General features: G+C 40.5%; 2 protein-coding genes across 14 annotated transcripts in view; one reads left to right on the top strand and one right to left on the bottom strand.

Annotated features, from left to right (window-relative positions):
• The window catches only part of ATG13 (autophagy related 13), a 46,010-nt gene extending 31,446 nt beyond the window's left edge, over positions 1-14,564 (bottom strand). For 5 of the 13 annotated variants that reach the window (XM_045557949.1, XM_045557953.1, XM_045557954.1 and 2 more), the window contains exons 1-2: positions 14,139-14,469; positions 13,652-13,767 (exon numbers count right to left, since the gene is read on the bottom strand). The gene's annotated coding sequence lies outside the window, so the exon portion shown is untranslated. Of the gene's footprint in view, positions 1-7,985; positions 8,038-13,651; positions 13,768-14,138 lie in introns of all 13 variants that reach the window. The other 8 variants (XM_045557945.1, XM_045557950.1, XM_045557944.1 and 5 more) reach the window with 8 other exon arrangements.
• A 187-nt stretch (positions 14,565-14,751) lies between these two features.
• Positions 14,752-23,972, top strand: HARBI1 (harbinger transposase derived 1). Its single transcript, XM_045557941.1, has 3 exons — positions 14,752-14,893; positions 15,544-16,359; positions 23,383-23,972. Exons 2-3 carry the CDS (start codon positions 15,690-15,692, stop codon positions 23,760-23,762), a joined length of 1,050 nt encoding a protein of 349 aa, XP_045413897.1. The 5' UTR covers positions 14,752-14,893; positions 15,544-15,689; the 3' UTR covers positions 23,763-23,972.
• The last annotated feature ends 1,408 nt before the right edge of the window (positions 23,973-25,380 follow it).

Below are 25,380 nucleotides of genomic sequence, written 5' to 3'. Positions count from 1 at the left end.
CACCGCGCCCGGCCCTCTAGCTTTTTTCATTTAGCATTATTATTTTGAGATTCATCCATGTGGTGTTATGTGTCAATAGTTCATTTTTTATTGCTGAATAGTATTCCTTTTAAGGAGACTTTTGATGACCAGATGTTCTTAATTTTAATAAGTCCAACTTATCAATCTTTGATGGTTGGCACATTGTGTTCAAAACAGGAAATTTTTGCTGATCTCCAAGCCATGAGGATATTCTCCTACATTTTCTTGTAGAAGCATTTTTGTTTTACCTTTCACATTTGGATTCATGTCCATTTCAAATTAATTTTTATATGTCGTGTAAGTTTGGGATTGAGGTTCAACACTTTTAGTCTATCAGTTTGATTTATTTAACAGGTTGAGTCAGAAAAACCAGAATATCAATCTGAAAATGCCAAGTCTGAAACTAATGGTAAAGGTTAAGGTTGGAGACAGAAGTGGATATTCTCCACAAAAAGGGATAGTTATGCTATAACAGGAAATGAAATCACTAAGGCAGACAATAGAAAACAGAAAATAAAAAGACCCTACAAAATACATACATAAAGAACCAAAAAAGAAATGCATAGAGACAAGAACTAATCAGAGAAATAGGAGGTAAAATGATTTTTGAGCAGTTTTCATTGAAATCAAGGGGGAAAAAAAGTTTCAATATAAAAGGTATGGTCAGGCTGTACAAAATTTTCCAGAGGTGAAGAAGAGAACTGAGAAAGAGGCCACTGGAGCTGGCATTATGTTGCTACTGGCATTTGAAGGGATGGTTTCTTAGAGTGGTATTGAGGAATGGATTTAGCTATTAATACTCCTCAGAAGTTAGATGACTTATCTTTTGGGATCTATCATTTGTAGGTTTGACAATATTTGACACATACATACCTTTGTATGTTTTTCAGACCTTCCTAATTTTGGTTAAAAAGAACACTAACAAATGTTAAAAAGTAAAAGGACGTTTTAAAGAGTTAAACAGCTCAAGGTCCTGAAGCAACACAGCAACAGATCTGAGATAAGACTGTGCTGCAGGATTATACTGCTCTTATTTTACCACCAGTGTATCTACCAATGCAAACATAAAATGGCACAATGACTCTAGTGACTTTTTATACAAAAGGCAGCACCAAAAGGATTATGTAACCACAGGTATTGAGTCAAAAAGGGTGTGGTCCCCACAGGAGAAAAAGTTACCTCCCAGGCAGCAGAGTTTGTTGTTCCCTTAGGCCTAGTCAACCAGGCAGTTAATTCATCTTTCACAAGATGAACCTATATATGGTTTACTTTATGCGTTGTTTTTTGTGAAATTCCTCCTTTGAGTGCTCCAAGGAATAAAAAGGGAAATTTGGTACTAACATAAAAGAGATTTACAATTGAATTCTCCTTTTTTTCTGCCCTTTACTAGTAGTCAGTCACTAAGTCCTTCAAAATCTTTTTATATGCAAAATCTTATATTTGCTGGATTTTCATTTCCACAGATACCACAGTAATCCAGATCTTATTTCTTATCTGGAAGAGAATCACTTGCTTAGTTACTTTACATTCTTCTAGTTTATGCTGTAAACCTTAGGCAAACCCCTGAAAGACTAATCTTAGTAAAGTATTACATCATCACATTACTCCTGTGCCCCAGGACTTTTGGCAAGCTCTTCAGTTTGAGTTTTAAGAATCCCGATGCAAGTATAGCCATTATGGAAAACAGTATGCAAGTTCCTCAAAAAATTAAAAATACAATAGAACTACCGTATGATCCAGCAATCCCATTACTGAGTATCTATCCAGCCCAGCTAAAGAAAATAAAGTCAGTATGTTGAAGAGATATCTATACTTCCATGTTTATTGCAGCACTAATCACAATAGCCAAAATATGGAATCAATCTAAATGTCCGTCAATGGATGCATGGTTAAAAGAAACTGGTATATATAAACAATGGAATATGAAATCCTGTCATTTGAGGCAACATGGATGAAACTGGAGGACATTGTGTTAAGTGCAATAAGCCAGGTACAGAAAGACAAATACCCCATGATCCACTCATATCTGGAATTTTAAAAAGCTGATCTCATAGAGGTAGAGAATAGAATAGTAGTTGCCAGAGGCTGGGGAGGCAAGAAGGGGAGAGATTGGTCAGGTGTCACAAACTTACAGATAGATAAGAAGAATAAGTTCTGGTGTCTACTGCACAGTAGGGTGATCACAGTTAACAATATTGTGCATTTCAAAATAACTAGAAGAAAGCCAGGTACATGCTGTGGGAGGCTGAGGCAAGAGGATCAGAAGGATCATTTAAGCCCAGGAGTTTGGGGCTGTAGTGTACCATGATCATGCTTGTGAATAGCCATTGCCCTCCAGTCTGGGCAACACAGTGAGACCCTGTCTCTCAAAAACTAAAAGAAAAAATAACTAGAAGAGAGGATTTTCAATGTTCTCACCACAAAGAAATAATAAATGTTTGAGGTAATAGATAAGCTAATTACCCTAATTTGATCATTACACAATGCATACATGTATCAAAATAGCACACTGTACCCCATAAATATATAAAACAATTATTATGCGTCAATTATGGTTAAAAACAGCAAATGGTGATCCTGTACCAAGGTCAAGTATTTGAACATACAGATGTAGGAAACTTATTATTATTATTATTTTTTTTTTGAGACACAGTCTCACTTTGTTGCCCGGGCCAGAGTGAGTGTCGTGGCGTCAGCCCAGCTCACAGCAACCTCAAACTCCTGGGCCTAAGCGATCCCACTGCCTCAGCCTCCCGAGCAGCTGGGACTACAGGCATGTGCCACCATGCCCAGCCAATTTTTTCTCTGTATATATTTTTAGTTGTCCATATAATTTATCTCTATTTTTTTAGTAGAGATGGGGTCTCGCTCAGGCTGGTCTCGAACTCCTGACCTCGAGCGATCCACCCGCCTTGGCCTCCCAGAGGGCTAGGATTATAGGCGTGAGCCACCGCGCCCGGCTTGAAACTTATTTTTATTAGTTCAGTCAAGGTTTTGGAGACTTCAGTTACAAAACACAGATTACATACTATAATTCCTATTTTTGAGAAAAACTGTCAAGTAGAGAGAAAAAAAAGTGTCAAGTGATAAACATGTTACCTTTCCTGTTTTGGGAAAATAAAATAGTACCAGACGGTTGCCTGGTATCACACCACACTGCAAGCTTCACATATTCTTCACTACCACAGGGGAAAGTGGGTTGGAATTCTGCCAACAGAAGTGTAGCAACCTAGAGAGCCTTCTTACCTGACAATGTATATAGTTGACTATTTCTTCTTTTTTTTGTTTTTTTTTTTTTAGACACAGGGTCTTGCTATGTTGTCCAGACTGGACTTGCACTCCTAGGCTCAAAAGCCATTCTCTTGCCTAAGCCTCCTGAGTAGCTGGGACTACATGAATCCACCACCACACTACAAAAACTGAGAAGCCCAGGCCGGGCGTGGTGGCTCACGCCTGTAATCCTAGCACTCTGGGAGGCCGAGGTGGGCGGATTGTTGGAACTCAGGAGTTCGAGACCAGCCTGAGCAAGAGCGGGACCCCGTCTCTACTAAAAATAGAAAGAAATTATATGGACAGCTAAAAATATATATAGAAAAATTAGCCGGGCATGGTGGTGAATGCCTGTAGTCCCAGCTACTCGGGAGGCTGAGGAAGAAGGATCATTTGGGCCCAGGAGTTTGAGGTTGCTGTGAGCTAGGCTGATGCCACAGCACTCTAGCCCGGGCAACAAAGTGAGACTCTGTCTCAAAAAAAAAAAAATTTTTTTTTTTTAAATTAAAAAAATTAAAAACAAAAAAACTGAGAAGCCCGAGGTTCCAGGAAAAGAGTAAAATTAAAACTACAGATGGAAGGGAAAATTGACACCAAGGGGCTGAGGCCTATGTGGGTTAGGTTCTTCTAACAAACACATGAGAACAAGAGAAGGGTTGGAGGATATGACCCTCAACATTATGCGCAGGTAAAAGCCCAATACCCTGCATAAAGACCCAGAGCCAAGTGCTCCTTGATCACAGAAGCTAGAAGAATTGTGGAGAAGGAGGTTTGTCATTTATCATGGCAAGGCTGTGAGGTAGGCAAGTTGCTCCCAAAATATCAAAAACCTAAGTAGGTAAAGTACATAAATATAGGATCCAAAATTATACTACCTACATGCATAAGGAAATTAAAAGCCAAGAAATTAACTTAAAAACTGGTCTAAAACCATTGAAACCCCAAGAAACAGGTAAGAAGCAAGGATGAATAGCCTTGGGAGAAGGTTTCACAGCCTTAGATCATCAGCAACCTGCTACCAGGCCAAACTCATAACCTTTCCCCACAAATTTTAGCCAGATGAATTTATAATTTTAAAAAACTACAGAATTCATGTAGAAATAAAATATCAAGAACCCAAAATAACAAGCCAATATGAAAGAGACTACACATCTGAGATAGGAGAATGGGCAAGCTAAGAGGAAATTTGCTTATTTTTGAACTTGTGAAACTTGTAGAAGAGAACTTAAGGCAGCTACAGCAATGCGAGGGCCCCAATCATCAGAACACTGTATGAGCATGAAAGAATCAGGCATGTAAAAATCTGAGGATAAGGTAACAAGGAAGTTTTGGAAAACTACAGAGTGAAGAGTCCTGGGAATAGAGAATAATTTGGAAGGAAGGGACCTAGATTCAGCTTTTGAACTCCAGAGGCAAGGGCAAATTAGTGTGTTGAGAAAGTAATACATTAAAATTTCTTAAACAATAACTTCCCATACTTTCTTAAAAATTGAGACATAAATCACATACCATAAAAGTTACTGTTTTAAAATGTATAACTGAGAAGTTTTAGTATATTCTCAAAGATGTACAATCACCACCACTATCTAATTTTTAAATATTTTCATCATACCAAAAAGAAATCCCAGCTGAATAATATTCCATTTTTTGGATATAGCACATTTTGTTTACTGATTCATCAGCTGACAGCCATTTAAGTTGTCTCTACTTCTGCATGGTATAAATAATATTGCTAAGAACATCCATGTATAAGTTTTTATGTTAACATATGTTTTCAATTCTCTTGGGTATATAACTAAAAGTGGAATTCCTGGTCATATGATAATTCAACATTTAACTTTGAAGAACTGCCAAACTGTTTTCCAAAGCAGCTGCACCATTTTACTTTTAGCAGTGGGTTGAATTTTAAGATTAGGATATAAAATAAGGACAGCCAGGCGTGTTGGTGCATGCTTGTAGTCCTAGATATTCAGAAGGCTGAGGCAGGAAGATCGCTTGAGCCCAGGAGTTCAAAGCTACAGGGCACAATGATTGCACCTGTGAATAGCCACTGCACTCTAGACTGTGCAACGTAGTGAGAGTCTGTCTCCAAAAAATTTAAAATGTTATGTTAGAATAGACTTACCAAAAAGAAAAAGAAATCAAGAAAAAAAAGGAGAGATGACAGACACACATAATGTGTCTTTTTTCTTTTTCTTATTTCTCCAAGTAACTCCCTCTTTTCCATAGCCCCTCTCTGTCCTTCCAGTCTCTTTTCATTTATAACATACTACCCAGATAAATATGCTATTGCTGTATTAAGTTTTTATTTTCCTTTTTTTTTTTTTTTGAGATAGAGTCTTGCTCTTTTAAGCAATCCCCCGGCCTCAGCCTCCCGAGCAGCTGGGACTACAGGCATGAACCACCATGCCCGGCTATTAAGTTTTTCTTAACATACAAAAATGGCGTGTATTTTTTCTTTCTCTCAGAAAACAATGCAATGTAGCTGTAATTTGTTATAACTTCAAGCTAACTTTTTCCCAGTTTTTTAAATTGTGGTCAAATACACATAAAATTTACCATCTTAACCATTTTAAAGTGAACAGTTCAGTGGTATTAAATACATTCATAATGTTGTGTGCAGCCATGACCACATCCACGTCCAGATCTGTTTTCATCTTGTAAAACTGAAATTCTGCCTTCATTAAACAGTAATTCCCCATTCCATCACCCTCCCTCAGCCCCTGGCAACCACCATTCTACTTTCTATCTCTATGATTTTGATGACTACTAAGTCCTTCATATAACAGGAATCATCCAGTATTTGTCTTTTTGTAATTGGCTTTTTTCACTTAGCATAATGTCCTTAAGGTTCATCCATGTTGTAGCATACTACAGAAAACTTTCTTCCTTTTTAAGGCTGAATAAGAGTCCATTGTATGGATATATCACATTTTGCTTATCCATTCATCCATGGATGGAAACTTTAGTCGCTTTCATTTTTTTTTTTTTTTTTGAGACAGAGTCTTACTCTGTTGCCCGGGCTAGAGTGAGGTGGCATCAGCTTAGCTCACAGCAGCCTCAAACTCCTGGGCTCAAATGATCCTTCTTCCTCAGCCTCCCGAGTAGCTGGGACTACAGGCATTCGCCACCATGCCCGGCTAATTTTTCTATATATATTTTTAGCTGTTCATATAATTTCTTTCTATTTTTAGTAGAGACGGGGTCTCGCTCTTGCTCAGGCTGGTCTCAAACTCCTGAGCTCAAATGATCCTCCCACCTCAGTCTCCCAGAATGCTAGGATTACAGGTGTGAGCCACCACGCCCGGCCTGCTTTCGTATTTTAGCTATTGTGAATAATGCTGCTATGAACATGGGTGTACAAATATCTCTTTGAGATCTTGCTTTCAATTCTTTGGAGTATATACTCAGAAATAGAATGGTTGAATCATAGCAATTCTATTGAGGAACTGCCATTCTGTTTTCCACAGTGGCTATACCATTTTACATTCCCACCAACAGTGCCCAAGGGTTCCAATTTTTCCACATCCTGGACAACACTTTTTTTTTTTTTTGAGGCAGGGTCTTGCTCTATAGTCTGGGCTGGAGTGCAGTGGTATGGTCCTGCCTCAGCTTATCAATCCCCTCACCTTGGCCTCCCGAAGTGCTGGAATTATAGGTATGAGCCACCACAAATGACCCTCACCAACACTTTTTATTTTGGGGTATTTTAAAATTTTTTTTTAATATTGGCCATCCTAACCAGTATGAGGTAGTGGTATAATTAAAAATATATTTGGTCTTTATCCCAGGTTCCTGTCATAAAGCTCTTAAAACCCTCAGAATTTCCACAGTGATGGGAATGTCTTTTTTTCTTTAAAATTTTTTTTTTACAGACAGGGTCTCTCTATGTTGTGCAGGCCAACCTTAAACTCCGGGGCTCAAGGGATTCTCTGCCTCAGTCTCGGAAAGAGATGGGACTGCAGGCTTACACCACCTCTCAGGGCTAGGAATGTCTTTTGTTATTCATGTGGAGCCTCATCAGATGATACCCCAGTTTATGCTAAGGACGTAACATAAGGTGGGGTCCCTACATAGCCTTAGGATGGGGCTGGTCCCTGGAAAGACCAAGTGATTAGAGGGTTGGAACTTGTAGCCACACCTTCAAACCACTGAGAAGGGTGAGGAGGGCTGGAGAGTAAGCTCTATAAAAACTTTTAACAACCAGATCTAATGACCTTCCAGGTTGCTGAACACCAGTAGGGGTGCTGGGAGGGTGGAACACTTACAAAGGACACAGAAGCTCCACATGCCCCAATACCTCGCCCTATCCATCTTTTCACCTGGCTGCTCACCTATATAATATTCTTTATTTTATTTTTTGAGACACGGTGTCTCTCTGTTGCCCAGGCGGAATACAGTGGTGTGATCATACCTCAAACTCCTGGGCTCAAATGATCCTCCTGCATCAGCCTCCATGTAGCTGGGGCTATAGGTGCTCATAACCACCCCAGGCTAATTTTCATAATTTTATTTTAGAGACATGCTCAGGCTGGTCTCCAGCTTGTGGCCTCAAGCAATCCTCCCACCTTGGACTCCGAAAGCGCTGGGATTACAGGCATGAGCCACCTGGCCTGGGCCTATAATATTCTTTATAATAAACTGGCTGGGTGTGTTTAGGTAAAAAACAGATACAAAATGGGACATGAAGTTACCTGAGATGTAGAGGACACAGGAAAAGGTCTTGTTATATGTACAACTGGAGGCCTAGAGGGAAAGGAGAAAGAATAGGAGAGAAGAAAAACTGAGAAATTTATAGTTGAGAATTTTTATGTAAAGAACAATAAAGTGGATAAGCATGGCCTAGACAGCTTACTGGGGAGGCATGTTGGCAAACAAAAAAGACTAATAGCATATTAGTCAGGAGCTTACTCGGATTCTTTTGTGCTAATAGCAAAAGATTTAGGAACACTAATCTGAATATAGAGGGAGATGAAGTAAAGAAACTGGAAACAGAGAGACCAGCTAGGGAGCTATTGCAGTAATCTGGATGGGAGTTGTGATAAGAATGAATTAAATTGACACCATAAAAAAGAAAGGAAAGGGCAAATATTTTCAAAGAAACAACTGAATAATTTGGTAAGAGATTATATAGAAATGAATCCAGATATCTGTAACCCTTAAAATTGGGAAAAGGTTAACAATTGCTGAAAAAGATGATTTCTGTGTTTTTTGATTTTTAACATAGAATGTTTTAATGTTTGGAGTTCTGTCTTAAAAGCTCAGTATGGCCAATCAGAAACAGGTAACAAGAAAAACTAGGGAAAAAAACTAAAAATGCATATAACAAAACAGTAACTTTGTCACTTTCTAGGCACCAAAGTTATAATTAAATCATAAAGATCTTATCTCCATTTAGAAAGTTCTTTATAGGCCATGTGCAGTAGCTCATGCCTGTAATCCTAGCACTCTGGGAGGAAGAGGCGGGCGGCTCACTTGAGGTCAGGAGTTGGAGACGAGCCTGAGCAAGAGCGAGACCCTGTCTCTACTAAAAATAGAAAAAATTAGCTGGCCATGGTGGTGTGTGCCTATAGTCCCAGCTATTGTACTTGGGAAGCTGAGGCAGGAGGATTGCTTGAGCCCAGAAGTTTGAGGTTGCTGTGAGCTATGCTGATGCCATGACACCCTAGCCCCAGCAACAGAGAGAGGGAAAAAAAAAAAAAGAAAGCAGAAGTGGCAATATGTACATAAGAATCCAGCCAAAAGAAAGAAAATTAGATTAAAAGGGACACTAAATAATGATAACATAATCTCTGGAAATATAATAGCCATAAATCTTCATATACGAAGCAATATAAAAATAAAATACATGAAGGAAAAATTCCTAGAGTTACTAGGACAGCTTGATAAAACCAAAACTATAGCTGAAAATTCAACATAACCCTTAGAAAGCTTAAGTAGATATAAACAAAAGTGCAGAAGATCTAAGTAATAACATCAAACCTAATGAATATGTAGTGGTCTATAGGTTTTATCATTGCCTTACTGCAAGTCACTCTGTAGCTTAGATTCCATTCTTATAAAATGGTAATAAATAATACCTACTTCATAAGGCTGTGGTGAGGATTAAATGAGACAGTTCAGGTAAATTGCCTTTAAGAGTATTTGTCACATATGAGATTCTCAATAAAGCTCTTAGATCACTAACTCTACCTTTTTTACCTTCTTCTCTCAGCCCAAGGAACACTATAAATTGCTCATGCTCTTGGCCACCAAGAAAAAATTTCCAAGATGATATTACCCATAATCTAACAGACTAGAAGGAAATAATTTAAAGTTAATTGTCTGTAAATTAGGAAGTTTTTTAATAACAGTGAAAATCAAAGTTATGAATTATCTATAAATTAACAAAATAGAGAATCTTTGATATCAAAACCAATGAGATAGAGTAAAAGGAAAATTCAGAGGAAAACCTAGTCTTAAATGTCTTTGTAATTAATAAATACTTAAATAAGTATTCAAATTCTGAAGCCAGAAAGTAAAATAAACCTAAAGAAAATGGGAGGAAGAAATAAAAATAAAAGTCATACTTAATTAAAGATAAATAACCTGTCCAAAGAATAAATAAGGCCAACATATAGTTTCTTGAAAATTCCAAGAGAAATAGATTGATGGGGGAAAAACATCCTTAAGGTTATACTTAAAACAGTGCAACAATATCTCTATAAGTGTTTCTTAAGTTATCTCTGCAAATGCACCTAATAGCTGTGAGCAATACAAAGGGAATTGAGGGGAAAAATTCCTTAAAATTAGAAAGAATGTAAAATAATTTTTAACTATTTTTTTCACATGTGTATGAATCAAAAGTGGAAGCAATTATTTATTTATTTATTTTTTTTGAAACAGAGTCTCGCTCTGTCTCCAGGGCTAGAATGCTGTGACATCAGCCTAGCTCACAGCAACCTCAAACTCCAGGGCTCAAGCAATCCTCCTGCCTCAGCCTCCTGAGTAGCTGGGACTACAGGTGTGTACCACGACGCCTGGCTAATTTTTCTATTTTTAGTAGAGATGGGGTCTTGCACTTGCTCAGGCTGGTCTCGCACTCCTGGACCTCAAGTGATCCTCCCGCCTCAGCGTCCCAGAGTGCTAGGATTACAGGCATGAGCCACTGCATCCGATCACGAAGCAATATTTTCTAAAATAGGAGTACTAAATTATGACTTTTATAAATTCTTGATTTACCTTCACTTTTACTAAAAAGATACTATTGACAGTCAACCATGAATGTTCATTGAGTTGTTTTTCTAAGGAGTGGTGATTCACATTCTTATCCCTTCTCTTGTGACCAAGGGCAGATGAGGAACAGTGCAACCTACACTGGCTTTCAGAGGATTTCTCCAACAATTTGGCCCACATCTACTTTACAGATAAAAGTGGGTAACAATTTTAAATCCTTAAAGGGATTTAAAATCTTTTTAAAGATTTAAAACCCAAACTTTGGAAAGGTTTCTTAATTCCCCTGGGCAGAGAGGACTACACAGCCTCCTTTGCATTCTTCCTGGCTAGAGTACTTCTATCCTATCACAGACTTCTTACACTTTTTATTGGTCTCCACAATTAGAGAGGAAGCAATGACCAGCAACTCTATGCTCTTTCCTCCATTAAATCCATGCATGAGAAATGGTGGCTTATGGAAATTCATCTCTCAATGCCCTATGTTGAAAATTACTTTCAAGTTATCTACACATAAAGTTTAGGTAAGCTTTGTTCAATATTAAACTCCTTTACTAAAGTGTACACTTTAAGACTCTCCAGTCAACATACCAGCCAATAAAGTCTTAAACAATATAGTACCTCAAATATTAGATGAATAGTCTGCATTGTTAATCATTAATCATTGAGTCCTTATACTTTTTGTCCATAAAAAAAAAAAAAAAAAACTAGGCCAGGCATGGTGGCTTACACCTGTAATCCTAGCACTCTGAGAGGCTAAGGTGGGAGGATTGCTTGAGCTCAGAGTTCAAGACCAGCCTCAGCAAGAGCGACAGAGCGAGATGAACTCATTGCTATTAAAAATAGAAAAAATTAGTAGGGCATGGTGGTGCACGCTTGTAGATCTAGCTACTTTACTAAGGAGGCTGAGGCAGGAGGATTGTTTGAGCACAGGTGTTTGAGGTTGCAGGGAGATATCATAAGGCAATTGCACTCTAGCCTGAGGGTCAGAGCAACACTCTGTCTCAAAACAAACAAAAAACAAAAAAACCCCACTAAAGTTGAATAATAATAATAAAAAGTCCTAAGCATGAGGAATTTTTGGGGGGTGTATTCTTCATTCTCTGTAATCTAAGCAGCACTCCAGCCACAATGTTATGAATGTAATTATTCATCTATTCTATAATAAAGTGTTTAAAAGGGTGATAAATATTAAAAACTATAACTTTAGGGATTTCTTGGTATTATAAAGTTAAATAACCTCTCTCCAGATAAAGATCCTGAAATAAATACCTTCCACTCCTGCTTGAGCATAACGTAATCACTAAGTATCAGAAATATACCTTATCAAGTAGGTGTAATAAATTCTAAAGTGGGTGTAATCAAAATTATCCATGAAAAAAATCATTTACATAGGTTTTGGGTGTTTGGAAGCCCAAAAGTTAATGTTTTAGGTTTCTTTTGCATTTAGACTATGGACACCCTCAACTGAGTCATGGAGGTCACAAGCTAATGCATGTGAGTGGGTGAGGGAGGAAAGGACAATGAGAAATATAAAAGAGAGTCTGTGCTCCAACCTCCATACAGTACAATTCCAGTATGTTTATATGATCCATCAGACTTGACTATGTCCAGCTGACTCTTGGCCCTTAAGCAAAACAATATAATTTGGAACGTTTAGTAGCTAAAGATCTGCAGTGTTTGCTTCCATTTTAATAACTACTCCTGGCTGGGTGTGGTGCTTCACACCTATAATCCTAGTACTCTGGGAGGGCGAGGTGGGAGGATTGCTTGAGGTTAGGAGTTCGAGACCAGCCTGAGTAAGACCGAGACCCTGTCTCTACTAAAAATAGAAAAATTAGGAGTTTTCATTCTGAAGGCTCTTGTGTATACATGGTAAATAAATTTGTATCTTTTTCTCCAATTAATCAAAAAAATAAAAAGAAAAGAAAAACTAGCTGGACGTGGTGGGGCACGCCTAGTTCCGGATACTCTGGAAGCTGAGGCAAGAGGATCGCTTAAGCCCAGGAGTTTGAAGTTGCAGTGAGCTAGGCTGATGCCATGGCACTCTGGCCAGGATGACATAGCAAAACTCTGTCTCAAAAAACAAAACAAAACAAAACATAAAACAAAAAACTACTCCTGAGGGGGGAAAAAAGCCCACAAATATATAATATAATCTAATAAGTTGGAGTACAGTAATGGAAAACCCAGTGGTTTGCAATTTTTGTGAAACTTAAATCTCAGGAGTTTCCATAGCCTTTTTAACTTTATACCCAAAGGGGGACAATGTGGAAGTAGTGCATTAATTAACTATATCCCACTACAAATTAGTATATGAGACTTCAGCACTTAACTCATCATCCACTATGTATTAAATGTATTAAAAGTCAGTATTCCATTCCACATGCATTTATAAGACTTATCCAGAACTAAAAAATGGAGAGTTGGAAACAAAAAAACTTATAATTTAGTTGGAGCCGCAATATCCATACATGAAAAGGACTAACACTCATAAAACACCGCCAAAATCTGGAAATGAATTTAAAGGGTCATTTGTTTCTTATTACTGCGTATCTCCCACTAAAGATGTCCAATAAATTCTACCACTAGGAGGTGAGTTTTAAATTAAGAATAATGAGAAAACTAGTTCTTTTTTTTCATTAATTTTCTCTACCTCTCTCTCTTTTTTGGGGGGGGGGGGGGGGCGGGATGACAGAGTCTCACTCTGTTGCCCGGGCTAGAGTGCTGTGGCATCAGCCTAGCTCACAGCAACTTCAAACTCCTGGGCTCAAGTGATCCTTCTGCCTCAGCCTCCCGAGTAGCTGGGACTACCACCACCATGCCCGGCTAGTTTTTTCTATATATTTTTAGGTTGTCCGGCTAATTACTTTCTATTTTTTTTAGTAGAGACGGGGTCCCGCTCTTGCTCAGGCTGGTCTCGAACTCCTGACTTCGAGCGATCCTCCCACCTCGGCCTCCCAGAGGGCTAGGATTACAGGCGTGAGCCACCGCGCCGGGCCCTCTACCTCTATCTCTTGGCTGTGGGATGGCCAGAGGAGGAAGAAATACTAAAAGTGAAATGCTACACCAAATTTACCAGACTAACTGGGAAAGTGAAAACTAAGATGAGTTATTGATGAGCCCAAGAAGATGCTTAGCCACTTACCCAGAGATTAATTTAATGAGAATGGATCGCAGGTTTCCACAGGTCGTTCCACTGCCAGCAAGAAGATAGTCGTGAACCTTAGGTACCTTTTTTCACTAGTCAACAGTCTCCCTCACCTACACGTGGAGTACACATTTGGCACTTAACAAATCTTGATTGAATGAAAACCAACCTCACTCATATTGGTAGCCAACCCCGGAGTTAGGGCCCCACAAATTAGTTCCAAAAAGCCTTACAAGCTAACTCAAAGAGCTGAAAAAGTAGAGAGGAATGTTCCGGGAATCTCCGTAAGGACCGGGAACAGTCAAGGACCAACGGGGCCTACACCAACCCGACTTCACCAAGATAATTCAAGGGGTCAGGGGACCCAATCGCGGCCAGTCGGCTTCGGCTTCCACAAGGAGGCACCCGACGGGCCGCAGATCCATGGCCTCCCAGCCGGGGGCGCTGAGAGAACTGGGGGTACCCCCCGCCCCAAAATCAGTACCTGCGAAGCTGCGGCACAGAGAGAGGCTCGGGGCTCTCATTACGAAGGCCCGAGCCTGAGGCCGGCCAGCCACGCCTGCTGGCTGAGGGTTCCGCGCTCCGGGGCTGCAGTGACAGGACAGGTCGCAGATACCTCACGCTTTAGGAGGCTCCTGGCTCGCAGGCCTCGGGCGTTTTGCTCCCAAGATTGCGCGACTTGTCGCACTCCCGTCGACCGGCGCTCCTCAGGGCTTCCCTCACTGGCCAAGCAATCACTCCTGCCTTAAGCCCAGCCGCCGGTCGCTTCCTGGCGCCGCCATCGTCACTGTTTGTTTTCATCCGCTTCGGTGAAGGCGGAGGGTAGGAGGGGAGGAAAAAGGCTGCGGGGCAAATCCACATGCCTAATGGCACACGCACTTTCGCTGATGCTTGGACGTCCTATTTAGTCTTTTACGTCCTCTAAGTCTCCATGAATGTTGATTTCCTTACTATTTAAGCCTCCTCCAATTTTTCCAAGCGCCTCAGGAGAAAAGAAAGGCGGAAAGAGGGGTCTTTGAAAGAGCGAGACTGTTTAGCCGTGTGTGGAATATGCGGCGGCGAACCGCAGATCCCGGCGGCGGCGGCAGTGAGGACGCGGCGAGGGGCGGGCGCTGACGCGGGGGAGGCGGTGCCGCTGTTGCGCGCCGTGGCGGTCTGTGTGCCGTCGTCTGGTCCGGAGGAGGTCCCGACCGGGCTGGGGGGGTGGGGTGCGGCTGGGAACGTGGCCGCTGAGGAGAGGTGGGTGACCGGCCTTGGCTGACTTTGGGTGGCCAGCGAGACTTCGGTATCCAATTTTAAGGCACCTTCCAAACCTGCCTCTCTCAGCTTCTTTCGCTCTTTCCTTCCAACCTGTCTGGTCTTCCCTACTTCTTACCCCTCAGCCACACGATTTTGATTTTTTTGGGATGAGGGGAAAGCCTGTTGTTATAGTACACAGTGTACGTCCACCAGACTGGGTCGTGGACTTTTATTTTCTCCCTCCTTCCTTGTTAGACTGGTTTGAGCACCCCCACATCTGTCCCTTACTTGTCCGGTGGAGCCATCGCGATGGCTTTGGATACTGAAACCGTGACTTATCCTTACCCAGGGTAGTTGTGACTTATGTCAGCTGCTTCGTGGCCTGTATAGTTAGGAGCAGACCTCTTTTACCTTGTGAATAATTATGCTATCACCTCCATTAATCTTTTGCTGTTCTTAGTTAAAATGCCAGGCATTAAATGAGCCACCGACATTGAATTACCATTCTCCCTCAAACCAGAGCAAGCCTACAAGCGCAGCACCTTTTGCCTCAACATAATGGAAATTTGCAGAAAAGGAGTTGTTGTAGGCTTTGAGTCACTTTAAAGTCTTTGGTGGATTTCTAATGTTTTTTCTTTTAACCTTTACAGCGGGAAGATTATAAATGCCAGAGCCATTTAACTGATGGTTGGCTGTTGAATTCTGATACTTTCTTAAATACCTTCTTGCACCAACATCTTCACTGGGAGGAGTTCAGCAAAAGTAGAGAAAAGGACAGACAACATCCATATTTACCATGGCTATACCAATAACAGTGCTTGACTGTGATCTCTTACTGTATGGCCGAGGTCACCGGACATTGGACCGCTTTAAGCTGGATGATGTGACTGATGAATACTTGATGTCCATGTATGGGTTTCCTCGACATTTTATTTATTACTTGGTGGAGCTCCTGGGGGCAAGCCTATCTAGACCTACTCAGCGATCCAGGGCTATTAGCCCAGAGACACAGATCCTTGCAGCATTGGGCTTTTATACCTCAGGTTCCTTCCAGACTCGGATGGGAGATGCTATTGGTATCAGTCAGGCTTCTATGAGTCGTTGTGTTGCCAATGTCACTGAAGCACTTGTGGAAAGGGCCTCACAGTTCATTCGCTTTCCAGCTGATGAAGCTTCCATGCAGGCTCTGAAAGATGAATTCTATGGTTTGGCAGGGATGCCAGGGGTGATAGGGGTGGTTGACTGTATCCACGTGGCAATCAAGGCACCAAATGCTGAAGACCTCTCCTATGTGAACCGCAAAGGTCTGCATTCTTTAAACTGCCTGATGGTGTGTGACATCAGAGGAGCGCTAATGACTGTGGAGACAAACTGGCCAGGCAGCCTACAGGACTATGCTGTACTGCAGCAGTCTTCTCTCAGTAGTCAGTTTGAAGCCGGGATGCACAAAGATAGCTGGTTTCTTGGTGAGTTTGCAGGTGTAAATTTTCACTTTGTACCCAGAGAAAAATTATGTAGTGGAGTGGAATGAAATATGGGAGTCTGTAGACCTGAGTCTCAGTCCTGCACCTTTATTATGAGGCCTCAGGTAAGAACTCTCAGAGCCTTAATTTTTTTTAAATCCACATTAAAAAGACATTTTTTAAAATTTAAAAACATAGGCCGGGTGCGGTGGCTCACACCTGTAATCCTAGCACTCTGGGAGGCCGAGGCGGGTGGATTGCTCGAGGTCAGGAGTTCGAGACCAGCCTCAGCAAGAGTGAGACTCCATCTCTACTAAAAATAGAAAGAAATTATCTGGTCAACTAAAATATATATACAGAAAAAATTAGCCGGGCATGGTGGCGCATGCCTGTAGTCCCAGCTACTGGGGAGCCTGAGGCAGTAGGATCGCTTAAGCCCAGGAGTTTGAGGTTGCTGTGAGCTAGGCTGTCGCCACGGCACTCACTCTAGCCCGGGCAACAAAGTGAGACTCTGTCTCAAAAAAAAAAAAAAAAAGAAATTTAAAAACATTGGAGGCAGTATGGTGGCTTGTGCCTGTAACCCCAGCTAGTGGGGAGGTTGAGGCAAGAGGATTCCTTGAGCCCAGGAGTTCTAGGCCAGCCTGGGCAACACAGCAAGACCCCTCTTTTGGGCTTTTATACTTAAGGTTCCTTCCAGACTCAGATGGGAGATGCTGTTGGAATCAGTCAGGCCTCTATGAGTCGTAATGTTGCCAGTGTCACCGAAGCACTTGTGGAAAGGGCCTCACAGCCTCTTTTTTGTTTTTTTTTTTTTTTTTTTGAGACAGGGTCTCACTCTGTCACCTGGGCTAGAGTGCAGTGGTGTCATTGTAACTTACTGCAACCTCAAACTCCTGGGCTTAAGTGATCCTCCTGCCTTCCCTGTGTCTTAAACAAAATTATTTGACCCAACTCTTCTCCTTCTAAGAGTTTATCTTAGAATTACATGTTCATGCTTAGGCAAAACAAAATTGTATACAAGAATTTGCACTGCAAAGAGTAGCAGCAACAAAAACAACCCTATAAAAACAATCACCTTAAATATAGCCACAATACTTATCAGCACTGTATAGAACTGATTAAATATCATATATCCATATGATGGAGGCTTAATTTATTTTTTGGAGAACAACATATTTTTTTATTTTTTATTGATACATAATTGTACATATTCATGGAGTACATGTTATATTTTGATACAAGCATATAACATATAATGATCAAATCAGGGTAATTGGGACATGATTCACCTGAAACATTTATCATTGCTTTATGCTGAGAACATTTGAAAACTTCTAGCTATTCTGAAATATAATAAATTGTTGTTAACTATAGTTGCCCTATTGCGTTATTGAACACTAGAATTTTTCCCTTGTATTTAACAGAATTACCCCTTCACCAACACCTCTTCATTACTCCTTCCCACCACCCTTACCAAGATGCTTAATTTTTATCATCTGTAAAATGATGAAAATAACACCAACAGCAGTAACACCTATTGTGAGGATTAGGTAATATATATGAAAGTTCACTATAAAGTATTGTGTAAATATACAAAGGTAAGATGTTACTTTTGCCGTTGGTGATTGTCACCAGTGACATCTATATGAAAATGATAGTAGACAATGCACTTACAATTCTTATTTTAGGCACTCACTTCACAGATCTGCCTGAGTTCCATTGGAAAGCCTGGCTTAGTCATACGAGTAGGACAAGAATCCATTCAGTATTAAGCAGTGTGAACTGAGGTGACTGTACAGCTGCAAGGAATACAATTAGTTAACAGTGATAAAACCCTTGAGTCTGGCAGCTTAGTTTTTGTTTTTTGTTTTTTTGTTTTTTTTGAGACAGAGTCCCGCTCTGTTGCCTGGGCTAGAGTGAGTGCCGTGGCGTCAGCCTAGCTCACAGCAACCTCAAACTCCTGGGCTTAAGCGATCCTCCTGCCTCAGCCTCCCGAGTAGCTGGGACTACAGGCATGCGCCACCATGCCCGGCTAATTTTTTCTATATATATTTTTAGTTGTCCAGATAATTTTTATTTCTATTTTTAGTAGAGACCAGGTCTCACTCAGGCTGGTCTCGAACTCCCGACCTCGAGCGATCCACCCGCCTCGGCCTCCCAGAGGGCTAGGATTACAGGCGTGAGCCACCGCGCCCTGCCTGGTTTTTGGTTTTTTTAAGTGCTACTCTTATATGAGCATCAGGACAGGGGTTATCTCATGTACAACATCATGTAAGAGATGAAAAGCTACATTGAGGATCAGAAGACCTCTCTGTCAAGACCACTAATCATATCTGCACTGCACATGTTCATAACACCATGCTTACACTCAAGAAATATTTCTCTTTAATGTACTTACTAGGATTTTTTCTTTTTTCCCCATTTTTATTTATTTATTTATTTTTTAGTAGAGATGGGGTCTCACTCTTGCTCAGGCTGGTCTCGAACTCCTGAGCTCAAGTGATCCCCCCACCTTAGCCTTCCAGAATACTAGAATTACAGGTGTGAACCACTGCGCCTGGCCCTTACTGGTACCTCAAAGAAAAACCTCCTCTTTTCCAAGTGGGCAGAGATTGCTGTCACACTAACGGGTTTAGAGATGCCAGGATGCCACTTAGAACTCCGGGAACTTACTGATTTTCTTGAGTTGTTGCTTCTGCATACCATTTTCAGTGTACTACCTTCTCTACCCTGCTTGACCTTTATCTTAATCACACCTTGTGCCTACTTGGAGCTTTCAAATTTTGTTTTCATACAACTCACACCAAAAAGTGAAGGAAAGTCTGTTTCTTAAGTGTCTCATCTAGCTGCTTCTTCCACAGCTGTGGAAGTACTTGGGTTCTAAGCTAATCTCTTTCTATCCCTAACTATAAAGCCAGGTAAAACTTACTGAGCACTTAGAATTTGTCAGACAATGTTATAAACACTTTACATGGATTATGTCAGTGTTTATAATAACTCTTAAGAATTAAATAATATTAACATTTTTATGAAAGAGGACACTGGAGCATAGAACATTAAATCACTTACGTTTAAGTTTTTAAACAAGATCATATGAGGAGTTACCCTATATAGCAAATATTTATTTTGTTAAGGACTTAAAGGTCACATAGGAGGTACTGATTTTTTTCGCTTCACACCTTGGGACTCCAGATTCAGTTGGAATTATGGCTTTAAAGTAATTTTTGCATTGTTTACAGGATATAATTGAAAATCAGTAAAAACTCTAACAATTTTTTTACATGCACAGCCATGCACATGTAAAAAAAACAAAAAAACTCTAACAAACTTCTATATGCTTTTCAGATTCCCCTCCCTACAGAAAGAGTGGAAATGGGAGAGGTGGATATGGCAACATTTAACAGATGTTTTGTCAGGGCAAGTTTCAATAACAGGCCACGTGGTAGGCACTAAGAAAGTTAGGAAAGTATACCTATGGAAGTTGAAGATGTGGGAATTGGTTCTCTTAGTATTATCAGTTCTAGTGCATACATTTTAGAAAGTCTCCATGAGCTCCAGCAGGAAAACAAGTTTGACGACCACTTACTAGTATACATTACCCAAATTTTCAAGATCAAGAATCATCTGGGGAATTTTTAAAAAATATACATTATTGCTGGGCACTGGTGGCTCACTCCTGTAATCCCAGTGACTCAGGAGCCTGAGGCAGGAAGATTACTTGAGGCAGAAGTTTAAGACCAGCCTGGGCAACATAACAAGACCCTATCTCTAAAAAAAATAAGAAAAATTTGCCAGGCATGGTGGTGCATGCCTGTAGTTCCAGCTATTCAGGAGGCTGAGGCAGAAGGATTGCTTGAGCTCAGTAGTTTGAAGCTGCAGTGAGCTATGATCAAGCCACTAAATTCGTATGAATAGACAAATTTGGAAAACACTGATCTCTAGAGGATATATGGACAGTGGGGTAATTACGGGACGATTGGCAGGATTATAAAGAATGATGATGTTAAAAAAAGAAAGAGAAGAGATGGCTGAATTTATTTTAAGAACACCATCAGCGGACACGCTTGAAGCTCTGACTTGGGGCGGGCAGTGGGTGGGGCAAGGGCAATAGACGTAACCTAAACTTTTGTACCCCCATAATATGCTGAAATTTTAAAAAAAAGTTGAATGGGAAAAAAAAGAACACCATCAGCTTTGTGGAATAGTGCTAGATCTGGTAAACCTAGAACTAGCTGTGATCTCCCCTGTCTTTTAACATTTTCACCTAGAGTGTCATCCATCCCTGTCTTTATTCTCATTTGTCCCTTCAGAGTGCATTACCTAAATTCCCCTCCTCTAAATATACCTGTTCCTGCAAACAGTTTAGCCTTAGTCCTTAGTTCTTCAGCTCTTGGCCTAGTCCTTTTAAGCAGCTTTGGGTAAGATCTGCCAGAATGTCTTTTGGATGACTGATCACATAAGCAATTGTAATCTGTTTAGCAATTCTGATCCTAATCCCCTCCCGAGTGTGTTTTCCACTAGTGCTTGGATTATAACCAGTTAGTGACTGTAGAGCATTTTACAAAAGGTCTACCTTTTATAACTACCTTGCCCTGTATATCTGCCCAATTTAAGGTTCACATTGTTTACTAGAGAAACTTTAACAGATATTATTCAGCATCTCCATGTTTAAGCATTCATTTTAGATGCTTATCTTATTCTCTTTTACCGCATTACACCATTGTTTTAGAACTCTGAGTCTGACTTCAGCATTCAGTGACCAGTTTCTTCCTTTGCCTGATATATCAAAAGATGGCTAACATATATTTTGATCTTCTCAATTGTAAAATGATTTCAATATCAAACCTGGCAGAGTTGGGATTGGATAATAAGAGATAATATTTTAAAAGTGCTGGCCAGGAGCGGTGGATCATGCCTATAATCCTAGCACTCTGGGAAGCCGAGGTGGGAGGATCGCTTGAGCTCAGGAGTTTGAGACCATGCTGAGCAAGAGCAAGACCCCATCTCTACTAAAAAAAATAGAAAAAAAAAATTTAGCCGGGCGTTGTGGCACGTGCCTATAGCCTAGCTACTAAGGAGGCTGAGGCAGGAAGATCGCTTCAGCCCAGGAGTTTGAGGTTGCAGTGAGATATTAATATGATCACGCCACTGTACCCTAGCCGGGATGACAAAACGATACTCTGTCTCAAAAAAAAAAAAAAAAAAGAAAAGAAAGAAAGAAATGTCATCTCCTAAAAGAAATGAGTCTCCTATGTTTGGAGCAGTGCCTACCACTATCTGAACAGTCCAGAACTTCTTATTAAAATTGATGGTGGGCCAGGTGTGGTGGCTCACACCTGTAATCCTAGCACTCTGGGAGGCCGAGGCGGGTGGATTGCTCGAGGTCAGGAGTTCGAGACCAGCCTCAGCAAGAGTGAGACCCCATCTCTACTAAAAAATAGAAAGAAATTATCTGGCCAACTAAAATATATATATAAAAATAAAATAAAATTAGCCGGGCATGGTGGCGCATGCCTGTAGTCCCAGCTACTCGGGAGGCTGAGGCAGGAGGATCGCTTGAGCCCAGGAGTGTGAGGTTGCTGTGAGGTAGGCTGGAGCCACGGCACTCACTCTAGCCAGGGCAACAAAGCGACACTCTGCCTCAAAAAAAAAAAAAATTGATGGTGAGTCAGGAGCTTAGTGATTGTGCAAGTTGGTACTCCAGGACCTATTCCTCTGTCTCAGATTTCTAAGAGGTTGTGTCTCTGCGTGAGACATTTCATCTGCCCTACATAGTGAGTCAGGACAATGTAACATTATAGAAATATTATGCTGTTGTGTTAGGACATTGCACCCCAATTTTTTTTTGTTTTGTTAGCACTTCCTAGGATCATTTGATAAGAAAGTCACTTAAGGGGAATGCCTTGTATGTATTATTTTATATGACTTCTAATTTCATTTCCTTATCATTGACTATTACTATTGGCATCATTATTTGTATGCTTTCCTTCTTAATGTGAAATTAATTCTTCCAATTCCTCTGTTGCAAGGCTTGGCTCTAGTAATTGTGATATATAGGAAGGCAGAACACCTGAGTTCTGATCTTTGCCACAAATGCTGGGATTTTTACTCTTCTCAGCACTGAGTGGATTGTTATTATCCATGAAATACGCTGAAATCCCTAGGAAGTGCTTTCACATCTGAAATTTTAATGGTAATGTTAGAAATTTTCCTTAGAAGTGTTTTGGGATCTTCTGAGAGAATTCTCTTTTTCTCTCTTGCTCCTTAGACATTTTGAAGATTAGCATGCTATTTGATAGTTTTTATTAAGCCTTTTCTTAAACAACGTCTCTGAATTTGGCAAATCCAGGACTTTTATTTCCTCCAGTGCTATCACTTCCTTCCTACATTCTTTCAGATTTAGCTTTCGTGGTTTTTTTTGTTTGTTTTGTTTTTGTTTTTTTTTTTTAGAGACAAGTCTCACTCTGTCTCTCTGGCTGGAGAGAAGTGGTGATGAGAGCCTAGCTCACTGTAACCTCTAACACCTGTGCTTAAGCGATCCTCCTGCCTCAGCCTCCCAAGTAGCCAGGACTACAGGCATGCACCACCGTGCTCAGCTAAGTTTTTAATTTTTTTGTAGAGATGGGTTGTCGCTATGTCACCCAGACTGGTCTAGAACTCCTAGCATCAAGCAATCCTCCCACCTTGGCCTCTCAAAGCACTGGGGTTATGGCGTAAAGCACTGTGCCTGGCCAGATTTGGCTTTTTTTAGCTATCAGCTTTTTTCTCTGTTGGTTTTTTACCAAAGATATTCTCACCCAAGACTCATGTCTTTCTGCTCCTGATGTTGGTATGCTTTCTTTTTACCACAGCATTTTCCTCTTGGGTTTTTTTTTTTTTTTTTTTGGTGTGTGTGTATGTGTGTGTGCTTTGGCTCCAGAGGCTGTTGTATTTTCTTGTCCATCCTTAGGATATGTTTTCTGAATTTTGTTTCTTGCTTGTATTCCACTTATAATCACTTATGATTTTTTTTGGACTTCCCCACAGGTGACAGTTCCTTCTTTCTCCGTACCTGGCTCATGACACCACTTCATATTCCTGAAACTCCAGCAGAATATCGCTATAACATGGCCCATTCTGCAACTCACAGTGTGATTGAGAAGACTTTCCGAACCCTCTATTCTCGATTCCGCTGCCTGGATGGATCCAAGGGGGCACTGCAGTACTCACCAGAAAAGTCCAGCCACATCATCTTGGCTTGTTGTGTCCTCCACAACATCTCCCTAGAGCATGGGATGGATGTTTGGTCCTCTCCAATGACAGGACCCATGGAACAGCCCCCTGAGGAAGAGTATGAGCACATGGAGTCCCTGGACTTAGAGGCTGACCGTATCCGTCAGGAGCTGATGCTCACTCATTTTAGCTAATGTGAAGATGGGGAGGAGGAAGACTTCCCAGAAGGAGTTGTGACAGACTTTCCCACTTACCACCTTCCGCACAGTTCCATCACGTAGCATAAGTGAGTGTGCGAACACTTGTCATAAATTGACATTTAATCTGTATGTTTAAGAAGAGTTCAGGCTATGCCAGAACATCTTGATTCATTTGCAAATATATTAAGTAAACCAAAACCAAGATAATGATTCCCTACTATCCAATGAACTCCAGGTTAAGCATCACTCACTTGAAAGCTCACTGTTTGCAAACATTTATGATTGTGCCTACAAAGTCATAATAAAGAGGAAAGCAGCAAATAGCCAAAACACTTTTTTTGGTTTCAATTGTCTGATTTCAAATGAAAACAATATTTGTTTGTCCTGAATTATTTGGGTGACATTTTAGTTTTTCTACTTTGTTGGCTATATAGGTATAATTTGCCCCCAGTTAAGTGTGAAGAGTGAATTTGAGTTGGGAATGGTCTTTTGACATAAGTAAATGGCTACTAATCCAAGTTTGCAGCTTTGTGTTTTTAAGAGGATGTTAAGGACAGTCTGAAGCCTCCATTTTTAGCCTGTCTGCAATAATTGGACTGTGATTTAGACCTCATTCCTAGGGAGAACATCTGGACTCCAGTCTCCTATTTCCAACCCTCAGTCAGAGTTACAGGCTAAATGGGTTTAAGAACCCAATCAGCTTAAAGAAGACAATTCAGATATAGATAAAATGGCAAGCTTACACTTTTCAGGGGCTCTAAGCACCCTGAAAAGTTGATAAGCGTAGGTGATTCACCCAAGTTTAGACAGCTCACATCTAACTAGATCACATTTCTTAGGATGTTAGAGTTTTTGTTTGGTTGTTCTGTTTTGAAATGTCTTGTACAGAAGGAAGATTTAGGGAATAAAGAAGACATGTGAAAGTATTAAGGAGAGGTAAAAAGAATATAATTTCTTGGTTTGAAATGAACTCTGGAGTTAGACCTTGGATATCCTATATGCAGAGTGATGGACAGAATTTCCCAGAAAATAAATAATCCCCTAGCAAGTCTCATTCTAAAATTACACTGATGTAAAAATAACCTGATTGGAATAATGAAAGTGTGAATTAGGTTTACACTTTGGTGCCTTTGCTGGGACAAAAGATTTTCCTGAGGACTGTCTTATTTCCAGTTTCTCACCATGTGATGCCTCTGAATTGTCCTCTTGGATCATTTCCTACCTTGCCTTTGGCAGTGTTAATCTGGTGATTTTCAAAGTAAAGAAATGAACAGCTGATGACAGAAGAAATTTGGAAATAAATTGAGGGTGACTCATCCTCAAGATTAAAAACAATTATGGATTATTATCTGCTATTTATTTCCACTCCAAATGCTATTTTCCATAATTATCCTACTCTATGAAGAATGGATCCATTTGACAGGAGGTTTTGCTTAATATGTAGAGGGATGTCATTGAGGTGGGAGAGGACAAGGAAGAGTTGACTGGGAACTTTATTCATTGTGCAGTAGAGGTGCCCTGTTACATTTTTTGTTTGTTTGTTAAGTTTAACTTGTGACCCAAGCTTACTTTGTCTCCTTCATAAGGCAACGTCTTAATTCTCATGGTCTTT

This window comes from Lemur catta, chromosome 7 (genome assembly GCF_020740605.2).
Source record: "Lemur catta isolate mLemCat1 chromosome 7, mLemCat1.pri, whole genome shotgun sequence".
NCBI classification, from domain to species: Eukaryota; Metazoa; Chordata; class Mammalia; order Primates; family Lemuridae; genus Lemur; species Lemur catta.
The sequence above is the reverse complement of the archived record's forward strand: the minus strand, read 5'-3'. Positions and strand labels throughout refer to the sequence as shown.

Excerpts from the sequence above, each read along its gene's own strand:
- HARBI1 (XM_045557941.1), top strand. The coding sequence starts at position 15,690 with ATGGCTATACCAATAACAGTGCTTGACTGTGATCTCTTACTGTATGGC. Across the intron at positions 16,360-23,382 it reads CAAAGATAGCTGGTTTCTTG|GTGACAGTTCCTTCTTTCTC; the intron begins GTGAGTTTGCAG and ends ACTTCCCCACAG.